Genomic DNA, 21,051 nt, shown 5'->3' on the forward strand with positions numbered 1-21,051 from the left:
GAACAGAACAAATGGGAATAAGAAGAAATAAAAATTAAGGGGGAAATGGAAGAATATATTTCTCCTTCTAGCAGTATATTATTCATTTATTAAGTAAATTATTTCCTTATAATAAATATTTTTAAACTCTTTCAAAATAAAGATTTTTATTTTGATGAAAGAAAAAGAAAAGGAAAGCAGTCCTTTCATGACAGTATAGTGGTTAACAGCAACAATGCTGCGTTCTTTGTGTTCTTGGGTGTGCTCTATGTGACTTTATTTTCCTTATCTGTTAAATGAGGATGGTAGTGGTCTTTACATCATAGGACTATTGTGAGAATTAAATGAACTATAAGTAAAGTCTTTATAACAGTGTCTGATACACATTAAGCTCTATCTACTTACCTACGAATTATAACAGTAACAATAACAACTACTATCATCATCTAATAGTTTCAAGCCACAGAATAAAGGCATGATGATTAACTATGAGAAATCAAGTCGCCTCAATTAATTCTTAAATTCCAAGTGCTTTTTAATTACAATAATGTCTCTAGGTCCTCAGATCCCAACCAGTGCTTGATACTGTCAGATTTTTGAGTTAACTGATCTCAATAACCTTAAATACATCGTTAAACAAGTCGGTCCTTATTGGACTTGTGAGAGACTTTTATAAATAATTTTTCATTATTTTTCAATAAAAATTTACAGTCAAATTTTTAAATTGGCCATACTCCTTCAGAGGACACACATACAGAGTATGTTTAAGAATATACAAAAATCTGCTTTCCGTTTCTTTGTATCATCTTCAATTTCCTTTATCAATGTTTCACAGTTTTCAGAGTATAGGTAACCTCCCTGGGTAAGTTTATTTCTAAGTATTTTGTTTTTTTTTGATGCAATGGAAATGTTTATGCCAGTTGTAAAATTCTGGTTTTTGAAGTGGAAAAAAAAAGTGAAAGAAAGGCTGCAAATGGCAAAATATCTTTCTTTCTTATGGGTGAGCTGTATTCCATTACATATATACATTGCAACTTATCTATTGATGTGCACTTGGGAGGCTTCCATATCTTGGCAATTATAAATAATGTTGCTGTTAGTAGCAGGGTGTATGTATCTTTTTGAATCAATTCTTATTTTGTGATTGGCTTTATTCCTTTGACAACTATATAAGTTTAAAAGGCTAAAGCTCTAAACGTCTTAGAACTGCTGAACAGTACATACATGTAAATTTTAAAAAATGTGCAGTATGTTGTGTATACATATTTACATGCAATATATTGTATATGTGCAGTCAAACTGTAACAATTCTACTTGATAAAACTGAAAAAAGAATATATAAAAATCTGCCTAAGAATACCAGTTTTATGGACGTTTTTCTCCCAACAAGTAATTTTAAAATATAAATAATCTCTTAATCAAAAAAAGAGAAAAAAGACACAGGATAAATACACTGAAGAGGGCCCATAAATAATTTGTTTCTAAAAATGAGAACAAAACTATATAGGTAAATTATACCAATCTTTTAGAAAAGAAATGGAAGAAAACAGTGTGTTACAACTTCATAACCTAGTGTAAACAAACTATCAACAACATGGAGTAATTTAGGCCTACTCTTTTTCATAGCTTTGAAAATAATTCAAACTGTCCATAAAAGAGGGTAAGGAAATTAGATGAAACAAGATGTTTTGTGAAAGAGCCTTACATATTCCAAGCTGATGTCACAAAAGAAAGCACATACTTTGCTAGAAACAAAGTTTACATTTTTCTGTCCTGAAACACTTTGCAGAAAAACTGGTTTTAAGTAAATTAGTTATTTATCTATAGCAATAAGTCACATCCACAGTAAGAAATAAAGAAAATAATTACATAATTCTAGTTTTTCAATTAGCAAAAAATTGAAAAAAATTTAAACTCCAAAACTGGTTTTATTTTTTTAACAGTTTTACTGAGGTACAGTTTATATACCATAAGTCATTCATTTTTTAAAAATTTAATAATTTTCAAATAAATTCACTGAACTGTACAAATGATCACCACAATTCAATTTTAGGACATTTCCTTCACCCAAAAGAGACCCCTCTTGCCCATCTGCAGTCATTCTCTGTTCTCACCCAGGCTCTAAGCAGACACTAAACTACTTCCTGTCCCCACTGAGCTGCCTTTCTGGACTAATTGTTTTGTCTGTAAGTTCTTTCTCTCTCATCATCACAAAAGCATAGTTATCACTATAAATAATATCATACTACAATACAGGGTCCAGTGGTTGAGACAAATTCTGGTGGATAATGGCTAAACCTCACAATGTATTTGGAAAATAAAAAACCAAGTTGCACACTAAAGATGCCCAGATCAGAACAGAGAACCTTTATTCTCTCATTCAGCAAATATGTGAGACCTACATGAGCTAAGCACTTGGATACATCAGTGAACATAAAGAAAGATTCAGAGTAGACCAAAGAATCATAGCTCTAAAGAGCATATGAAAGAAAAAAAACTCCTGATCAAGCACAGGAAGATAATGAAGGAAGAAAAAACATCTCATTCTTATCCATTTGACAGCCTATTCTCCCAACTTTTAAACTGCTACTTGTAAATAAACAAGTTTACAAATTATTCCTGTGATAAAAACACAGAAATTTTAAGTCTCTAGGGAAGAAGATATTTGCTCCAAATTTAAATACTTGATTATTTGACAAAATATCACAGAATTATATTCTAACAAAACAGTGTAAATTGGGATGTCAGCATCATTCACAGATGTATTACTGTTACGATCAGAGTAAAACTGCACATGCTATTTTTAAAAACAAAGATATACATCACAGGATTTGTTATAAAATTTGTTATTCCTAAAAAAATTTTCTGAGGTAAACTGAGCCCCAAATAGAATAGATAATATTTATTAAAATACACTCAACTTAGGGTTGAATTTAGACTTCATTATGTCCAATGAACTCTGAGTTTATGAGAATGGAATTTGGCCTGGTATAAAAAAATTGCCAACTTTTACTAGCTAGAAGTACAGCTTGTTGAAAACACATAAAAAATAAAATGGAGAAAAATGGTTTATGGACTTTCATGCCTTAGTAATTCCCCACACAAAAATTCTTGAGAGGTCAGCCTTCTCTATAGCTTTCTCTCTCTCTCTTTCTTTTTTTTAATACCAGCACAAAGACAAAAGACTCTTAGAATGAAAGTTCTAAAATTACCCTTCAATGGCAACTTTTAAAAAGAAAAATAGAAAGAATTAGCCCTTAGAAAAAAAGGATCATTTTTTATTTATAAATAAAAATTTATTAGAGAAATTCATAACCATCAGTAAGTATATATAAATGCATACTATTTTCTCAAATGTATATGATACTAAGAGGTACAGAATATAAAAAAAAATTACATGACATGGTTGCCTATCTTTAAGTTGTTATAATCTTGAAATTTCACTTGAGAATTCTGGAATCAGAATTGGGGAACAGACTGAAGTAGGATTTAATCTGCAGCTCACAGATTATTTACAAATCAAGTCTAACCAACTTCCCTACTTTTCTGCACTCCAGCTCCTCACCTGTGAAATGAGGAGAAAGCAGTACTTGGTTTCTTTTATAACAGCTTCAACAGTGATACACAGTGTCTCAATGGACACTTCTTCAAAGTTTGACACGGCTTATATATATCATCTCTAGTCCTTTTAACACTGAATTCAGTTATGTGACCTCGATCAAGTTACCTTGATCAAGAAAAGTTATTATAGGAACTAAATTTTAGATGTATCTAAAGTAATAAAGTGTTTGGCACAATGCTTGGCACATGTCAATAAATATTAGCTGTTACCAAAACCACTTTTCAGACGTAGAAACCAAGGATCAGAATTGTAAAAAAAAATTGCCCAAGATTACAGAGTGGTGGTCTCTATTGGTTTGACACTGGAGCCCAGCTTTTCCCACTAATAAAAAGGATAACCCCTACATCTGCTTGCCTTTAAATTATTTTATGAAATCAAATAAAATAATGTTTTTAAAAAATAGTTCCAGATTTTTATAAGTAAGCAAAAAAAAAAAAAAAACCCACCTCTTTAATTTGCCTTCTATCAAACCTCTTCTATCGCCTTCTGGCAAACTAGTTTGTGTATGTTAGAACACTAAACCTCTGAAGTTGTTATATCTTTCTCAAAGTTACAGAGGAAGTTAGTTAATCTGAATTAAACAAATTTCATTTCCATCTCATCCAATATTAAATATCAATGTATCTCTTCAAGAAAAAGAAAAATGACTATGCCACTCAAAAATTTCTAAAAGAAACAAAAGTTAATATAATAACTTGACTAAAATTAAAAGTTAAATAATGTGTTAAAATGGACTAATTTTTAAATTGAGATTTTAAAAATTCAAATAAAAATTTTCTCCTATATAGGAAAAATTAAGCAGACTCAGGGATGGGGAAATAAGTCTAGAATATTCGAGTTTAATTCTAGAAATCCAAAAGAAGAGAGAGCATATTCTCAGATATTTATAAATTATAACTTACATCCCACAGAACTGAATAAATTATGTTCCTTGCTGGCAAGGCAGTTTTACATTAATATTTTAAATAGTTTTTGCATGTTTGAAGAAAATTAAAGATTAGTTTAAAAAGTAATTACACGGCTTATTTTACTTAGTGTAATGTCCTCAGGGTTCATCTATGCTGTAGCATATGTCAGAATTTCCTTCTTTTTTAAAGCTGAGTAATATGCCATTGTGTGGATATACCACATTTTGTTTATTCACCCATTGATGGGCACTTGGGTTACTTCCATGGTTTATCTACTGTGAATAATGCTGCTATGAACATGGGTATACAAATATCTCTTTGAGACTGTAATTGCCAAACCAGCCCAAACTAGCCCTGTTCCGTGTCTAACAAAATACTGAGTTGTTTTTCAGTTACAACAGAACAAAACCACAAGTCATTCAGCATAAGCATGTGCAGAGGAGAAAATTTTGATCTGCAGTAACACCCAGAACCAAAGTTTTCCCCCCTCCACAGAACCAAAGGGCCAGGAGAAGACATAGCCCTTCCAGAAGTGAAGGGTCCAATGCTGAAGCCCCTTTACCATATCTTAGCATCAACAGCCAAGTGCCAAAGCTCTCCAGTGAAAACCTGCCTCACCAGCTGCTTCCACAAACCAATCTTCTAGACTTCTAGACATGTGTACTCACCCTCTAAAATAAATAAGCATTGTTTTCTTTTCTCTTCCCGATCTAAGAAATACTATTTCCAACCCAACTATGCTTTGTAAATTCTAAAGCATTTCTAAAATATGCATCCAATCCATTTCAAAGTAAAAAATTCAAACAAATATTTTTCAATGCACCAAAACAAATAGTTTGCCTATTTTTTTTTTTTTTTTATGAATGACCTGCAGTGTTGGTACACAGATGCTAACCTAGTCTTGGCCTAGTCTGGCCATTCCATAAAATGAAAATTTTTATTCCAGCTTCAAGACAGGTCTTAACCACTCTTACAAATTACATAGTGTTAACAGTCAGCAAGACCACTTCAGATAGAGTTCTCTTTCCTGCTTTTATTATCCCAGTTGTTTCACCTATCCGTTAACATCTGTCTTTTAAGACAAGATCATCTACCAATGGAAATCTTTTTTAGGATATTCATTTCAACCATGATAAGTGGACTCATTCTCTCAGAAAAATAAAAGGAAGAAAAACAAATGAAGGTGAATATCCTTCTAAGGTAAAGACATTTTCTATTTTTGTCAGTCATATAATATTCTTTTAAATTAAATTTAGAAATTTTCCACAGTTCCATGAAACCAACCAAAAAATACCTCTTGAATATAACTTTAAAGCATTTTTTTCAGTCAGAAGGTTTAGTGTATTTAAAAGTGAGTTCTCTAGAATCAGACCAGCGTCAGTAAATCATTCTGCCAATTACAGACTGTGACCTTGGGCAATGGTGTAATCCCTGTGATCCTACTTCCCCATGTGTAAAATGGGTGTAATAGTGAAACCCTACCCTGTAGGGTTAAAAAAAAAAAAAAAAACCCATCCTGAAAAAGTACCCCATAGGTTTAACAGACACTGCTGACTAACAGCAATTCTTGAGCTTGTCTTACAGGAGCAGCAGATAAGGGAACAGCTTGTTAAAAACTCCTCTGTTTGTAACACAGCAAAACGGGCTGAAAATGGGTGGAACCAAGGTGGCCAATTAGTCTGTGCAGAATAGACTTGCTTTCCAGCGGATGACCTTTTGACATCGGAGGGCCCAAAACTCCACCCTCAAATCATGCTAATGCTGCCATTTTCTGAACATGCATCCTATAAAGAAGCATGTAGTTCAGAAACGCCTGAGAAGAACAGCATTACCTCCCACTTTTCCTGCCTCCAGTCACCTTCCCCTGCACCTCCGACCACTCTCCACTCTTCTCAAAAATATCCCAAGCCCCTCGCTTTCAGAGTGGTGGATTTCAGATCTGTTCTCCCATGTCTTCACCTGGTTGCTTTGTGAATAAACCCTTTCTCTGCTGCAAACCTTGGTGTCTTCAGCATTTGGCTTGCTGTGGGACAGGCAAACGAGCCTGGCCTCGATAACTACAGCACCTCCTGAGAGGGTTTTTGAATGAATTAAATAGGATCATATAGGTAAAGATCCTAGCATAGCGACTGGGATACACTAACCACTTAATAAATGTCACATGCTACTATTATTAAATAGTATTGGGTTCAAAGCAACATGCAAGATATCTGGGGAATACCAAGGCTATAAGATGTCAGTCGCTTCCTCATGAGGTTCACAATTTAGGACCAGAGATAAAATATCTGCAAATATTTATAATATGAGGCAATATGTGCTAAGAACCTTAAAGATTTAATACAAACAGATTGTAAAGTCTATGTGTAGTAGGTGGCTTCTGAAATGGGATTGGACAAATGGATAAAATTTTGAAAAAGACGTATAGATTGAGGTCATTCCAAGCTCTGGAAAGAAACTGTATCAAGGTTCAGAGTTAAGAAAACATAAAGCCTGCCTTGAAAACCACAAAAAAATTAATTTGGCTTACCTATAAGTACACTAGAGGATACAAAACTAAAAAGGAATGCTAGGACCAAGTAGACAAAAGCCTTGACTGACAAATTGGAAAGGTTGTATCTGGAACCAGGGGGCAAACAGAGAAAATAAATGCTTCTGAACAAAGGAATAAATGAAATGATTAAAAAAAACTATTTAAGGAGATTAAAGAATTGTCAAAGGAGCCTAAAGGCAAGAAAGCCAATTAGAAGATGACTACAACAGTCAGGCATTCAGGAGTTAATGCTGCAACCAGACATGCTGCTAACAGCAGGAAAAAAGTATATTAACATAGAAAAGTAGTAAAAGGATTAGGAGCAGGATCAGTTATGGGAAAGACAGTAATCTAAGGTAATGCTGCAATTCTGGGCAAGAATCCTATAGTCAGTCCACAGGGGGTATGGTTTCCAATAAGAATATACCTTCACAATTTAGAACCAAGGCGAAAAAAAATTTTTTTCTGACATATAAACCTCTTACTGTAACAACAGCAAAACTACAGCAGTAGTCATTATTTATATGCTATTTGCCACATATTGTTCTAAATTGTTCTAAGTGCTTTATGTATTTTCATTTTCTCATTAATCCTGTGAGAAGATACTATTACTTCCCCACTTTTGAGGAAACTGGGAACAAGGGTTTTAAGAAACTTGCGCCTGTCAGAAACCTAGGAAGTAAGACGGCAGTGATGTGAACCCAGGGAAGATGGCTCTAGTGACCACTTTCGTACCCACTATACGAAATGCCTCTGGATATGCAACACAGGAAATTAACATCCACCCCAAGAGATCGTTTGCGAATATGCTACTGATAGAGCCTTAGTGATCATCCAATTTTAATCAAAGTCATCAAAATATCTCCGTAGGGGAATAGGAATGTAATTTAAGCAATGTAAACACTGAAATCTGTCCAGCTGTGTTTCGACACGTCCAGGTAACTATTAGGTTGGCATAAATGACAAAAAGTAGCAGTCTGCACAGAGCTTAGAAAAGGGGATTAAAGAAAAAGAACATCCCTGTATAGGGGAAAGACGGACCTGACTATTTGGCAAATAAAAATCCAGAGAAGAAAAGATTACTTTAGCTTAAGGTCAGTGTCCCTAGCAGTCAGCAAAACTTGGTAGTAATCTAGTTTGCAGTGTAAACTTCCCTCCAGGAGCTACTTAAGTTATAAATATTTTGGTTCAGCTAGCAGTTGCTGATTTCAATGTAAATAAATAAATGAGCACTGATATATCAGTTTACTCTCTTCTAAATTTGGTTACTATGAGTCTTGTAAGTTTTCAGTAAACTGATAAAATAAAATTCCTAAACCTGCAAATTTGGGGGTGAACTCTGTATCTACAACTATGTAACTGTGGCGTTAAGATCCAGGAGACCAGGTAGTTTCTTTCTATTTCTGCACTAATTGATTGCTTATTAAACCTTAACCTCTGTGTGAGGTGGGGATATATCAAAAGTCAAAACAGTTCTTGTCCTTATAGAACATACAGTCTAATCTCTCTTTAAAAGAGGCAGTATAAGCAAAATTATAAACATGGCAGAGTCTATATTGATTAATATTAGTTGTCCTTGAAGAGGACAATCTGAGGTAAGAGGGGGAAAGAAGAATTTTCACTGTATAGCTTTTTGAATTGTTTTTAAGCAATGTGAAGGTATTATGTATTTTAAGATTAAATACAACTATTAACATTGGTAGAAAAATAATTGATGAATCAGAAAATAAATCTGAAGAAATTATTCAGAATACAGCATAGAGGGATAAAGAGACGGAAAAAATTAAAAAGGAGTCAAGAGATATGGCATTTCTTAACATGACTTAATAGCAAGGAATTTTAATCAAATATCAGATCAATAGATCACTAGGTGGAAGTAACCAGCCACAAAACAAAAAGGAAATTTTAAAGTACTAATTTTAAATAAAACAACTCTATGTGTACACATTAAGACACTTGTTATCTTTAAAAAGTACTCTTCATATTATACTTGATTGCCTGATTCTAGTGTGATCAAGAAGTTTATGATGGGAAATAATTAACTCTGTCATCCCAAACTAGATTTTGTTGACTAAAACGGAAGAACACCGACACCTAGAAACGCTTTAAGGGAAGCAGGAATGATTATGGCATCACATCGCTGATATTTAGGATAAAAATTAAGGTCTTTATTTCCTGTTCTTGAATTACAAATGCTAGGAAGCACAGATAAGGGCTTCAATATATAAAATGAAATCTACTTATTCTAAAAAACAAGTCATGAGTGATCTGTTATCTTCAGCAGCATTAAAGAGCCATGTTGAAAACAAATCAGCTGGTGCTGGATTAATTCAGTCAGACTTATATCTGGGTGCCACCTATTTTGTCAGCTAATTCAACATAAATTTTATTATTTGTTACATATAACATTTGATATAAATGTTAAGTTAAAGCAGTGTTTATCAAGATACCACAAAAAGCTTTTCCTTATAAAGTAACTGTCTAGATTTCATATGAGACATTCTATGTCTTATATGAGAAATGCCTGCATATATTCTGCAAGTCTCAATCACTCCCATGAGACCTCATCTTTCCTTCTACTAACACTAATCTAAATAGTTGATATAGAGAGACCAGGATTAAACAAGAAAGGATAACATGGGACCACCCCAAGAGCTATTTGGGCAAATTACTGGAGGCTCCATCATCTGTTTTAGACATAAATACCTTTTTTACCTCCTCAGTCTCTTTCTTCCAGGCTTTCTCCTTCCTCCTGCTTTTCTTACTCTTTACTCTTTATTACCTTGCACTTCTCTCTCCTGTGTCTTATTTTGAACCTCTAAGTTACCTATTCATCTGTCGTAATGTAGTGATATTAGCAACATTCAGCCCTAAAAGAAGTTGCTTTCCACCAGATAGACTGTAACGCACTCATTCAATACGCCCTTTTTTTAACCATCTACTATGCATGATATAGGTATATATCTAGATATAGAAAAGTAAAACAAAGTAAGTAAAGAGAAGTTTCTGTTCTAAAAGTGTTCAAAATCTTAGTGAGCTGATTATCAAATTATGAAAAAGTTATGTACAAAATGGTGGCATGGGAGGTGAAGCAACTGCATCTTTTCATTTTTAAATAAAAGCTTGTATTATTTTATCTTACTCAGCACAGCTACTGATGTATTGGTGGTGGACAGAACATGTGGTGTGTCAAGTCTGACACAGACATGCGGTGATACCTGGGGAGTTGTGGAAACCTGACAGGGGAGGGCAGGTGAACTCTAATTATCTAAGGGTACAAAGGCCAAGCCTCAAAGAAAGTAGGTCAGATCTAAACATGGACAAACCTCTCCAATCCAGGTAAGGAGAATTTTTATCAACAGCTGAAAATCTTGCACACCGCAATGAGCTGAGATGCTGAAAACTCACTTTTTTTTTAAACACTTTTATTGTGGTATGATTCCTGTACAGCAAACTACACATATTTCAGATGTACGATTTGAAAGTCACTTTCTAAGGTCTTTATTTTCTACATGGCTCTCATGAAAACTTTTGCGTCAACAATTAACTTACTATACAAGAGCCTAAAGAGAGTTATCTTTGTATTAACTGAAGGATGACTTTTTCTACGTAACATTCCTGAAACTCAAAGGGTCAGCTGTCAAAACATACAGTATTAAGTTAATAAAATATTTGCTCAAGTACAAACTCCACACTCTGAAGCCACTAAATCATTAGCAGATACAAAAGCTGCTGTGACTGTAGGATTCCTTTTCTCAGGAACCATGTATGGTTGTACCAGTATATGTCTTATTCTTATGTTAAAATGGGGTAAGAGAATAATAGGAAGATTCTTTTTTAGATGCTTAATAAGAAAATGTGTATGTAAATGACACACACACACAAATTCCAAAGTTCATGATTCTGTCTTAGAAACACAGCTCTATAAAGTATTTCAAACCAAAGCCACAGGAATATAACAGAGGTTACCAAAGTGTTGAAGATTACTAAAGCATTTGAAGATGATAAAAATTAATCATCTTCCTTTCCTAAATCCAAGCACAAGCCTCATTTTCCAAAATCACATTCTGCGATCACTAGTGAATGTTCATCCAGAATATGATCGTGCCCAGTGCACCAGTTAGCAGTTCACTTATTCCATATTTAAAAACAACCAAACCAAGCATGACAGCTAGAAAAAAAATCACCTAAACTTAAGAGATACCTCTTCATATAAAAAATTTCCTCCCCTACAAAATGTGCCAAGTTATTTATAAGGGATAGTAACTCCCTCTCCCTTTCTCCATCCCCCCCCCCGTAAGATTCAAAACATGAAACTGAGAAAACTTTCATTATTTCAACCACTTCATCTAAGGCTACTTGAGCTAGAAATCTAGAGTTCATGAAACTGACAAAGAAATACAGAGTTTCACATGTTAAACCAAGTGATTAAATAAACACACTTATTCATGATCTAGTTATATTTGGGGATTCAAATGCTACAATTTTCAGATTCTTTTCTTTTTAAAAATTTCAACCTTATTTTATAAAGATGAAACACACAAACGTGATTATAAAATCTAGGCAGATTGTGATTCCTACCCTCCCTCTCCTGTCCTCTCCTCTGCTTCTAAACCAGGCAGCTCATCATCTACTTCATGGACACAAAAACATACTTCATTGTTGTTTTGAGTATTTCAGGTTGAAGCTGCACACATCTATAGTACGCCTCAGAACTGAATTACATAACCTGTTCAGTTAACTCTGTAGAGATGCCTTTTAAGCACATAGATCTTTAACTATGTTTCTGATTAACGTGCAAGTAAAATTTTTCTTATTTTTACAATTTGCCATGGGACTCTCCAATTAATTACTCACTCCAAACAAAGGTTCATCATCTTTATATACTAAGCAGACTATTTCTGTGATCTTGAGAGCAACTTAATCAATCTAGACATATAGTCACTAAATTATAAAATTAGACTAGGTAGTACTGACCTTAAAAAAAAATCTTAAAACACTTTTGTCCACATGGAGAGAGTACTGACTCTGGTTCACTAGTGTTTAGATGAGGAAATCACTCACAAAAGTGCTCAAACTGGGGGGAGGGCATAGCTCAAGGGGGAGAGTGCATGCTTAGCACGCACAAGGTTCTAGGTTCAATCCCCAGCAGGTCCGCTAAAAATAAATCAATAAATAAACCTAATTACCACCCTCCCACAAAAAGTGCTCAAACTAATCATATTTACACATAAAGGGAAGGATGAGAAAGAGCGAAGCCATTTCTAAGCCAACAGCAAATGAGTTAAGTTCACTTTCCTACCCGAGAAGAAAATGTGCAAAAAGGCATAGTAATCAGCAATATTCCCATCTCCTTTTCAGCTTCCACAAATTACATATTCTGCTCTCAACTGTAAAACTGTGTAGACAAGTGTTCCACCAATATTTTCAATCTCATCACAATCATGTTTAGAGCCTTATTAAAATTGAAATACACACTTTAAAACGTTTCAAATATAACATATTAGCTTTAAGGAGAAAATAAAGACTAACATTTGTAAATATGTGACAGTTTAAAAAATACTTTCACAAACATGATCTAAAGAAGGCATCAGTATTCTCACTTACTAAGGAAACAAACTTATGGCTTAGAGAGGGTAGACGGCATGTACGAGGTCAGCTACAATGGGATAAACCCGGAACTAGAAGCACAAACTCTTAGCTCAGAAAACACATTTTCATTCACTTCTTTAACTGGAAGACCTGGTTAACAGGTCATCTATGACTAATTCCTAATGTAACACTGTTGTGATCTGCTATGATAAAAAGAAACAGAGTTGACATATATTCACTGGACACGTATCTCAAAACCAAATGAACCTATTTCATTTTAACAAACATCCAAAAATCCTAATGAATTTGCAGTCACTACAAAGTTGAAGTATATTCTTCAGTGTTTAAAAGTCCACTCATAGTTAGCCCACCCAACTTTTCTAACTAAACATACCTTGATTTAACATGACTCTGTTTCTTAAATGATTTTAAGACCACATACACACTTGACAAAACAATATATTATTAACTTCTATTACATTTTCACTTAAATATCCATTGTCCGAAGGGAAAAAACCTTGCAGCGTTAGTAGTTTCCTGGTGGTTAAGGAACGCTCAAATAAACAGACCTTTTATTCATCATGCCCTCTACTGGTAGCTCAGGAGGCTCTCATACACTTATTACAGGAGGCTGGATTAGTTTCTTTAACTGTGGTCCCTCAACAACTGCATATAAATCTGCAAAACTTGTTAAAAATACAACTTTCCTCCTCTACAAAATATCTACAGATACTGTGATTTCAGGAAGTCTGGGATAAGATCTACAACTCTACATTTCTAGCAAGATCCCCAACAAATAAGCAGAGAATCGCGGGCTTGGTTAGTTATACCACCAGCTGACTTTCAAAACACAGTAACTTTGCAAAAAGCTCTGGGAAGGCATTGCTATGCCTGTTTCACAGATAAAGACTGAGGCTCAAGATAATTTGCCCCAGGTCACATGCTAAAAGGCAGCAGAGCCACCTACGTCTTCTTATTCCTAGAGGTGTTATGTCCTTAGAGGAAAGAATTAACAGAACTGATCAGACTTAAAATTCAAGTATTTCTTTCTTTAGACACAGCTTATGTGAGCGACATATGCTATACCTTCTCAATCCTGGTCCACATGAGAATCACCAGCAGGGTCTGTAAAACTGCTTCCAGCCAGGTCCCACTCCCAGAGATTCAGACTTGCACAGGTTTAAGGCAGTGCCTGGCCACCGTTTTCTTGTTTTGTTTTTTTTAAACTCCCAGATGATTCTAATTGGCCACCGGGGCTCAGCACCACTTAGGCCTGTGGTGCATAGAATCTCCTGGAGGACAAGACTGCTGGGCCCCACCCCCAGAACTTCTGATTCAGTAGGTCTGGCAGGATTCGATAATTTGCATTTTTAACAAGTTCCAGGTGATAACCATGATGCTGCTTCTGTGACCACACTGAGAACCACTGGTTAAGCACACTGGCTAATGGTTCTCAACTTTGTCTACACATTAGAATCACCTGGAGAAATTTTTTTAACTCCTGATAGCCAGACACACACACAGACCAATTACATCAGAATCTCTGGGGTTGGGTCCCAGGCATCAATATGTTTAAAGCCCTGAAAATTAAAAAGGTTTCTCTACAGCGAAGGTCTATAAAACCCATTAACGTGTTAGTGGATTTATAGTGATTTTCCAAGTGGGTAATATAGCATGCAATATCTCCAAACCTTTTTAGACCAGGAATACTTCTGTCAAGATGCATAATTAATGGCTCTGGATGTGTGAAATATTAGCCCACAAGATAAAGGGGAAACTGCTTTAAGTGGCCTCTAAGACATTTCCCTCCAACCTCAAATCAGCCTCATCTATTGCCAAACCTCCTCTCCCTCCACCACCTATGTTCCTATTCAAATATTAGTAACTGTCTATTGCAATTATTTGTTTCAATGTGACTGTTTGTACTATTCCTATAAGTGTAGTCAGAGATTGTATCTTATTTATCTTTCATTCCTTAGAGCCCACCATGAGCCAAGAAGTAGCTGGTGCTCAATAAACATTTGTTGAGTAACTGAATACAGATTGATCCCCCTACCTTCGTAGAAAAGGCAGTGTCAAGCCTGGCTGGTATGCAACCTAGCATACGCAACAGCTTTTACATAGCTAAAATCAGACCTGAATATTCTTCACAGAGCTACTCTTGTTTAATATTGCCTTAAATAAAAAAGACTGTGCACTTAGATGTGATATTTAATTTGTCCTGGGATCTGCCACATCTTCAATTCATTAGTAACTTAAGAGTGGCAAAAAGCTTTGGTAATTTTATTCTATGAATCATCTAGCCAAGTGATCCAAAAAGAGGTACAAATGCTTTATGCCTTAACAATGAGACAAAGTTTCCTAAAACCCTTAAAGAGAAATGAAAATGCAAACAAAAATTACTATTGTTTTGAAAATCCAAGTTTTTATAACTTGAAGATACTAAAATCAATGTTTCAGTTTTGTTTTTTAATTTATAAAGAATAGTATTCTTCTGTTAGCAAGCTACATGTCTAATTCAGGTCAAGCAATTTTGGTACATATTTTTAGAAACTGAAAATTAAGTTTAGTATTCTCCTTTGGTGCCACAAAAGGAAATACCTGACTTCAGCGCTATAAAGGTGGTATGGTCCATTCTATATCTTTCTGGGACTATGTTTTCTATACGTTGCACAAACGTTTAAAATATCACATATGTATGAGTCTCAAAACATCATAAGACTATGCTGCTTCTTGAACTTTTCCAGTTTGTTGTACTATGAGTCTGTATTGGAGGAAATCAATCATGTTAACAAATACTAAGGTGTATTTGTTTTTAAAGGGCAGTGTTAATTACCTTAACATGTACTTATTCAACAAGTAATTACTGAGTGCCCATTATGTGCTAGGAACTGTTCTTAGAGCTACAGTTATTCAATAAAAAAATAATGTTCCTTATGGAGCTTAGACAATCTGGTCTATTTTTTTTTCTGGAAAGAGAAAAATTGGAAACATTCTTGTGGTCCAAACTAGAAATAGGGATTCTTTGCAAGGGAGGAGGAAAAGTTAAACCTAAAAGCCATTAGCTTACAAAACTTGCTGGAAGACTCCCAGAGACTCTGAAAAAGCTGATAAGCTGAGAAGAGAAAAATAATACATAAATGAAACTTTAAATTAATTAGTGTTTACCTCTGAATTCCTCCAAGAATATCCTTAACAGCTGCCATTAACTTCTGAAGATATACAAATGCTTCTTCAAATGATGCTAATTTTGAAGATGTCAGAGCTGAATTTGAGCCCAATCTTTGAAACACATCCATGCTAAAATAGAGAAAAAAGAAAGATACTCATGGGTACACATGCATATTTATTGTAATTCAAGTATTTCCATTTCTAATGTATTAAATAAGGTACTATTTATAACTCATCTTTCACAATGCTGATCTATTTAAGTCAGAAATAAAAGAGAGTGACTTGTCAAAGTCCAGGCTACCATTAATGCAAAGGATATAGGTCAATATACAGGTCTAATCTAAAGTAATACTGTAAAAGCTGTGTGAATAATATTTCATTTTAAGAGACCATAAGAGATAGAAAGGAAGTGATACTACCAATCTATGTTCAAGTCAGTACATAAATACTGACAGTACTTCAGTACCTAAGGATGAAGAAAAAAATGGGACATCAGATTAAGAGTTTGCTGAAACTGGAAGTTATAAACGTTCATACACTTTACTCTGGTAATTCCAATTTTAGAAATCTATCACATATTAATAATTATTATTCACAACTGGGCAACAATTAGTAATCACCTAAATGTTCAACAATACAAAAAGTGTTAAGTAAATAGTGAATTAGCCGCCTGATGAAATACCAAACAACTACTAAAATGATGCTTATACCATCTATGAAACAGAAAAATAAAGGTACACAAAATTTACTTCTATAACATAAAGACTACATAAAAAAAAATCAGAACATGCTGTATTGGTTGAAGAGTGTCCCCCCAAAATTCATGTTCACTCACAACCTCAGAATGTGACCTTATTTAAAATAGGGTCTTTTCTGATGCAATTAGCTTAAAATGAGGTCATACTGGATTAGGGTGGGCACTACCCTATACGAAGACAAAGGCAGAGCCCCGATCCTGATACATCTACAAAGACGGCTGGCAACTACTAGCAGCTAGGAGACAGCCATGGAATAGATTCTCCCTCAGAACCTCCTGAAAGAACCAACACTGCAGACACCTGATTTCAGTTTCTAGCCTCCAGAACTGTAAGTGAATAAATTTCTGCTACTTTAAACCACCTAGCTTGTGGTAATTTGTTATAGCAGCCCCAGAAAACTAGTATATATGCCTAAAAACAAAGCTAGGTATACATAATATTAACAAAGTTAACTATGGTTACCTTTAGGTAGTAGCATTCAAGGGAAATTTCTCCCCTACTTTACAGTACTTCCCAGAACATTTTGTATAACAGTGGTGAAATACACATAAAATGCACCATTTTAACCATTTTAAAGTGTACAGTGTAAAGTGTACAGTTCAGCGGTATTTAGTATTTTCACAATGTGTGCAACTATCGCCACTATCTAGTTACAGAACATTTTCATCACTCCAAAAGGAAGCGCTGTTTGCATCCATTAAGCAGTCACTCACCATTCCTCCTTCCCCCCAATTCTTGGTAACCACTAATCTGTCTTCTATCTCTATAGATTTGCATGTTGTGGATATTTCATATCAATGGAACCATATACTATGTGACGATTTGTGTCTGGCTTCTTTCATTTAGCATGTTTTCAACATTCATCCATGTTGTAGCATGTGTTGCTATTTCATTCCTTTTTATGGCTAAATAATATTCCATTTTATGGATCTACCACTTTTTTTATGAATACACCACATTTGTTCACCCATTCTTCTGTTGACAACATTGGATTCCTTCCACTCTGGCTATTGTAAATAGCATTGCTATGAACATTCATGTACAAGTTTTTGTTTGAAATCTTGTGTTTAATTCTTTTGAGAATTCCATTCTAAGAATGGAATTGCTGGGTGCTATGGTGATTATATGTTTAACTTACTGAGGAACCACAGATATGTTTTCCACAGTGACTGCACAATTTTACATTCTTATAAGCAATGTATGAAAGTTCCAGTTTCTCCACATTCTCATCAACATCTGTTATTTTCCTTTTCTTCCCCCAATGGCCGTCCTAGTGAGTATGAAGCAGTATCTCACTGTGGTTGATTTTCATTTCCCTAATGACACTGACCACCTTTCTGTGTGCTTGTTGGCCATTTGTACTTCTTATTCAAATCCTCTGCCCATTTTTTAATCAGCCTCTCTTTTTATTGTTGAGTTCTAAAGATTCACTGTAGATTCTGGATACCAGACTCTTAGATACATGATTTGCAAATATTTTCTCTCATTCTGTAGGCTTTCTTTTGACTTTGATGGTGTCTTTTGATGCAAAAAAAGGCTTTAATTTTGATGAAGTCTGACTTACCTAATTTATCTCTTGCTGAGCTCTGCATTTCAGTCTGTGGCACCAGACAGCCCTGCTCCTATTTTACCTTTTGATATCATTGTCTATGATATCATTGCCTAACCCAAGGTCATGAAGACTTATTCCTATATTTTCTTCTAGTAGTTTTATAGTTTAGCTCTTATATTTAGATATTTTATCCAATTGGAGTTAATTTTTGCATGTAGTTTAAGATCAGGGTCCAACTGCATTCTTTTGCAGTGTATGTAGCTATTGAGTTGTCCCAGCACTGCTTAGCATGCACACAAGGTCTTGGGTTCAATTCCCAGTGCCGCCATTTAAAAAAAAAAAAAAAACTGGTTTTGTGCATTTATTATTTTAAGAATAAAAACGATAAACTTTTTTATTTAAAAATATCTCTTATATTTTAAAAATAAATTTAAAGCCTAGTCATCTCAAAAGTTTGAAATACAGAAATATAGAAAGAAGAACTATATAATGCCTATAGTCCACCAACCAGAGACAAGCATTATTGATATCCATGGGCACTTCTTCTTTTTCTGGGTATATATGCATTTTGTCTCTGTGTATGTGAGAGAGAGAGAGGGAAAGAGAGAGAGGCAGAGAGACAGAGGATGAATGAATACAGGAAACTTCTAGGAAAGCCATCAATCAGTAAATCAAAGAGTTATAAAAACTTTTATTAAAAACTTTATTAAAAATTATCAGTCAGTAAGTTGTCAAAAACAATCTCTTTTTTTCTTTTGCCTTCACAGTATTAATAAAATTCTGAGTCAGAGAAAAGTAACAGCAAAAAGTAAGACATTCTGTTTAATTACAATTCCCACTGCAAATTCAAAATATGTTTCTTAAAAAATGTGTCAGAAGCTTGAATGAGAAATAGCAGGAAAGATTTTTTTTTTCAAACTTGAATCATTAGTAGTATCTAACACTTATCCAAATTCTTTATAAATAGAAAAGGCACAACAACCTGACCTAGTATGCTATTAAGTTCACAAATGATTACTGAACCATGATAAGAACACAGGGCAAGAAGATGGCATTTACAGTTGTGTGTAAGTGCTCTAGTAGTAGTTTATGGAAAACTCTGCACGGGGCCTACCAGATCTTCAAACGGGCATCTCTACACGGAAGGCTCAAGCATGAAGATGTTGAAAAGCTCTACAGTGACTCTGGTACACAACAGGCATGGGAGACAATGAAGTAGGCTTCAACAACTATGTACTAGTCAAACAAATAAGCATTTTTCATTTACTAAAGTACTGTAAGGTCTATTATCCAGAAATCACCCAAAACTCTGTAACATCCAACACAAATGTATGTATATTATAGTCACTTCCAAGGTGCATAAAGTACTCAAGTGTTTTCTAAATGAAAGGATGATTAAAATATCTTAGATATTGTTTTAAACTGTTTTATTTTGAAAGTGATCATCTCTGTTTGGTATATGTAATTTTCTGCTAACAAGAATATCTGTTAAGTCAAAACATTAAAAATATGTTAAGACTGGACAAAAACAACAAAACTTTTGCTTTATGTGGAAATACAAAATTTTAAATATTGTTTTCTTTTGTTCACATGTCAGATACAGTTATTTAGTATAACAGACAGTCTATTTGTTTGAAAAAAATTTTTAATGGTAGCCAAGGACTAAAAATGGGTCCCAAATCTACACTGTGGTAACAGATGACTGACTGAAATGTTTAAGTGGACTGCTAATATGACTTCGCTGTTCTTGTAAACAACTAGAACAGAAAGATGATCTTAATCCAAAACAACAGTCACACTGGGCTCTTAATTAAGCCAAAAAACTCACTATAAGGTGTACAGCATGACTGACATTTCAATTATATAAAGACCATGGACTTGGGGAAAAGAATGGGAGAGAATGTTGATCTACTTTAAAATCAGTTGTTTTTAAAATTTTTTTAAGTTACTCTAGTAGCAGCTTACTTAAAGACCTACCCACAAATGGTCTCCACCTTTTCATTTTACCAAGACCACAATAGTTTATGTGTATGAAAGTAATAAAAGTATTTCTTCCTTTTAAGTAAAAGTATTTCTTCCTTTTAAGTAAAAGTACTTATCTTTTATCTTTTTAAAAAATCTTACATGAATTTTCTTTAATCCAGACTGACATTTTCTTAAATTATTTTAAATCTTACAGCTCTGTATCCTGCTACTTTGTTTAGCCAATCTTGGTGACTGTTCATTGGTTTTGGCATATACAGGCAATGATTATCATCAAGGTTTCACATCTGGATCACCTGGAGAGAAGGTGATTAGCTCAGCTTCATTTCAGTCCTACTGAATCAGAATTTCTAAGAATAGAACCTAGGCATATATTTTTAACCTCTCCCCGTAATTCTCTGATGTTCACCCCTATTTAAGCATCACTGTTTCTAAGGTACCAATTTGACAAAAGGCCCTCATGAAACAACCTAACACATTAAACATTGAACTCACAACTCAAACACTATTTAACGAATAGCAGTACTGATGGAAAACCCTAAAACTTCAAAAATTCTTGGAAATTTAGTACCTGTTTTGATATATTGTAATCCAAACATTCTCTAGGATAGACCAGATTTCTTGATGCCTATTGGGCTGGGGAGAACCTGAGAAAATGGCGATTTCTTGGTTGTTAGATTTCATCGAAGAAGTATCTTCTTGATTTTTACCCGGTGTATTTTCTGACGGACTTCGCTTAAATTTTGCCTTGACCTGAGGAAATAAGAATTACATAATACACAGCTAGTCCTTCAATAGTAAGTGAGAGAAAAAGAATGCCAATTGTGGCTTAGAAATGTTCTAGCTTTCCAGGAAGTGCTGATTATTCTTTGTCCTTGATTATGTACAGACTATTCCCAGAAAAGCATCAGAACTTAAAAAAACACATATTTCCCTTTTCCATTTATATCAAATAA

General features: G+C 34.4%; 1 protein-coding gene across 4 annotated transcripts in view; it reads right to left on the bottom strand.

The window, feature by feature from the left end:
* SWT1 (SWT1 RNA endoribonuclease homolog) overlaps positions 1-21,051 on the bottom strand; it is a 153,233-nt gene that overhangs the window by 87,920 nt on the left and 44,262 nt on the right. For all 4 annotated transcript variants that reach the window (XR_004314480.1, XM_032466482.1, XM_014560003.2 and 1 more), the window contains exons 15-16: positions 20,667-20,848; positions 15,800-15,931 (exon numbers count right to left, since the gene is read on the bottom strand). Coding sequence is in view for 3 of the 4 variants with exons in the window: in XM_032466482.1 (XP_032322373.1) it covers positions 15,800-15,931; positions 20,667-20,848 (314 nt within the window). In the remaining variant the exon portion in view is untranslated. The remainder of the gene's footprint in view (positions 1-15,799; positions 15,932-20,666; positions 20,849-21,051) is intronic.

Source organism: Camelus ferus, chromosome 23 (genome assembly GCF_009834535.1).
Source record: "Camelus ferus isolate YT-003-E chromosome 23, BCGSAC_Cfer_1.0, whole genome shotgun sequence".
NCBI lineage: Eukaryota > Metazoa > Chordata > Mammalia > Artiodactyla > Camelidae > Camelus > Camelus ferus.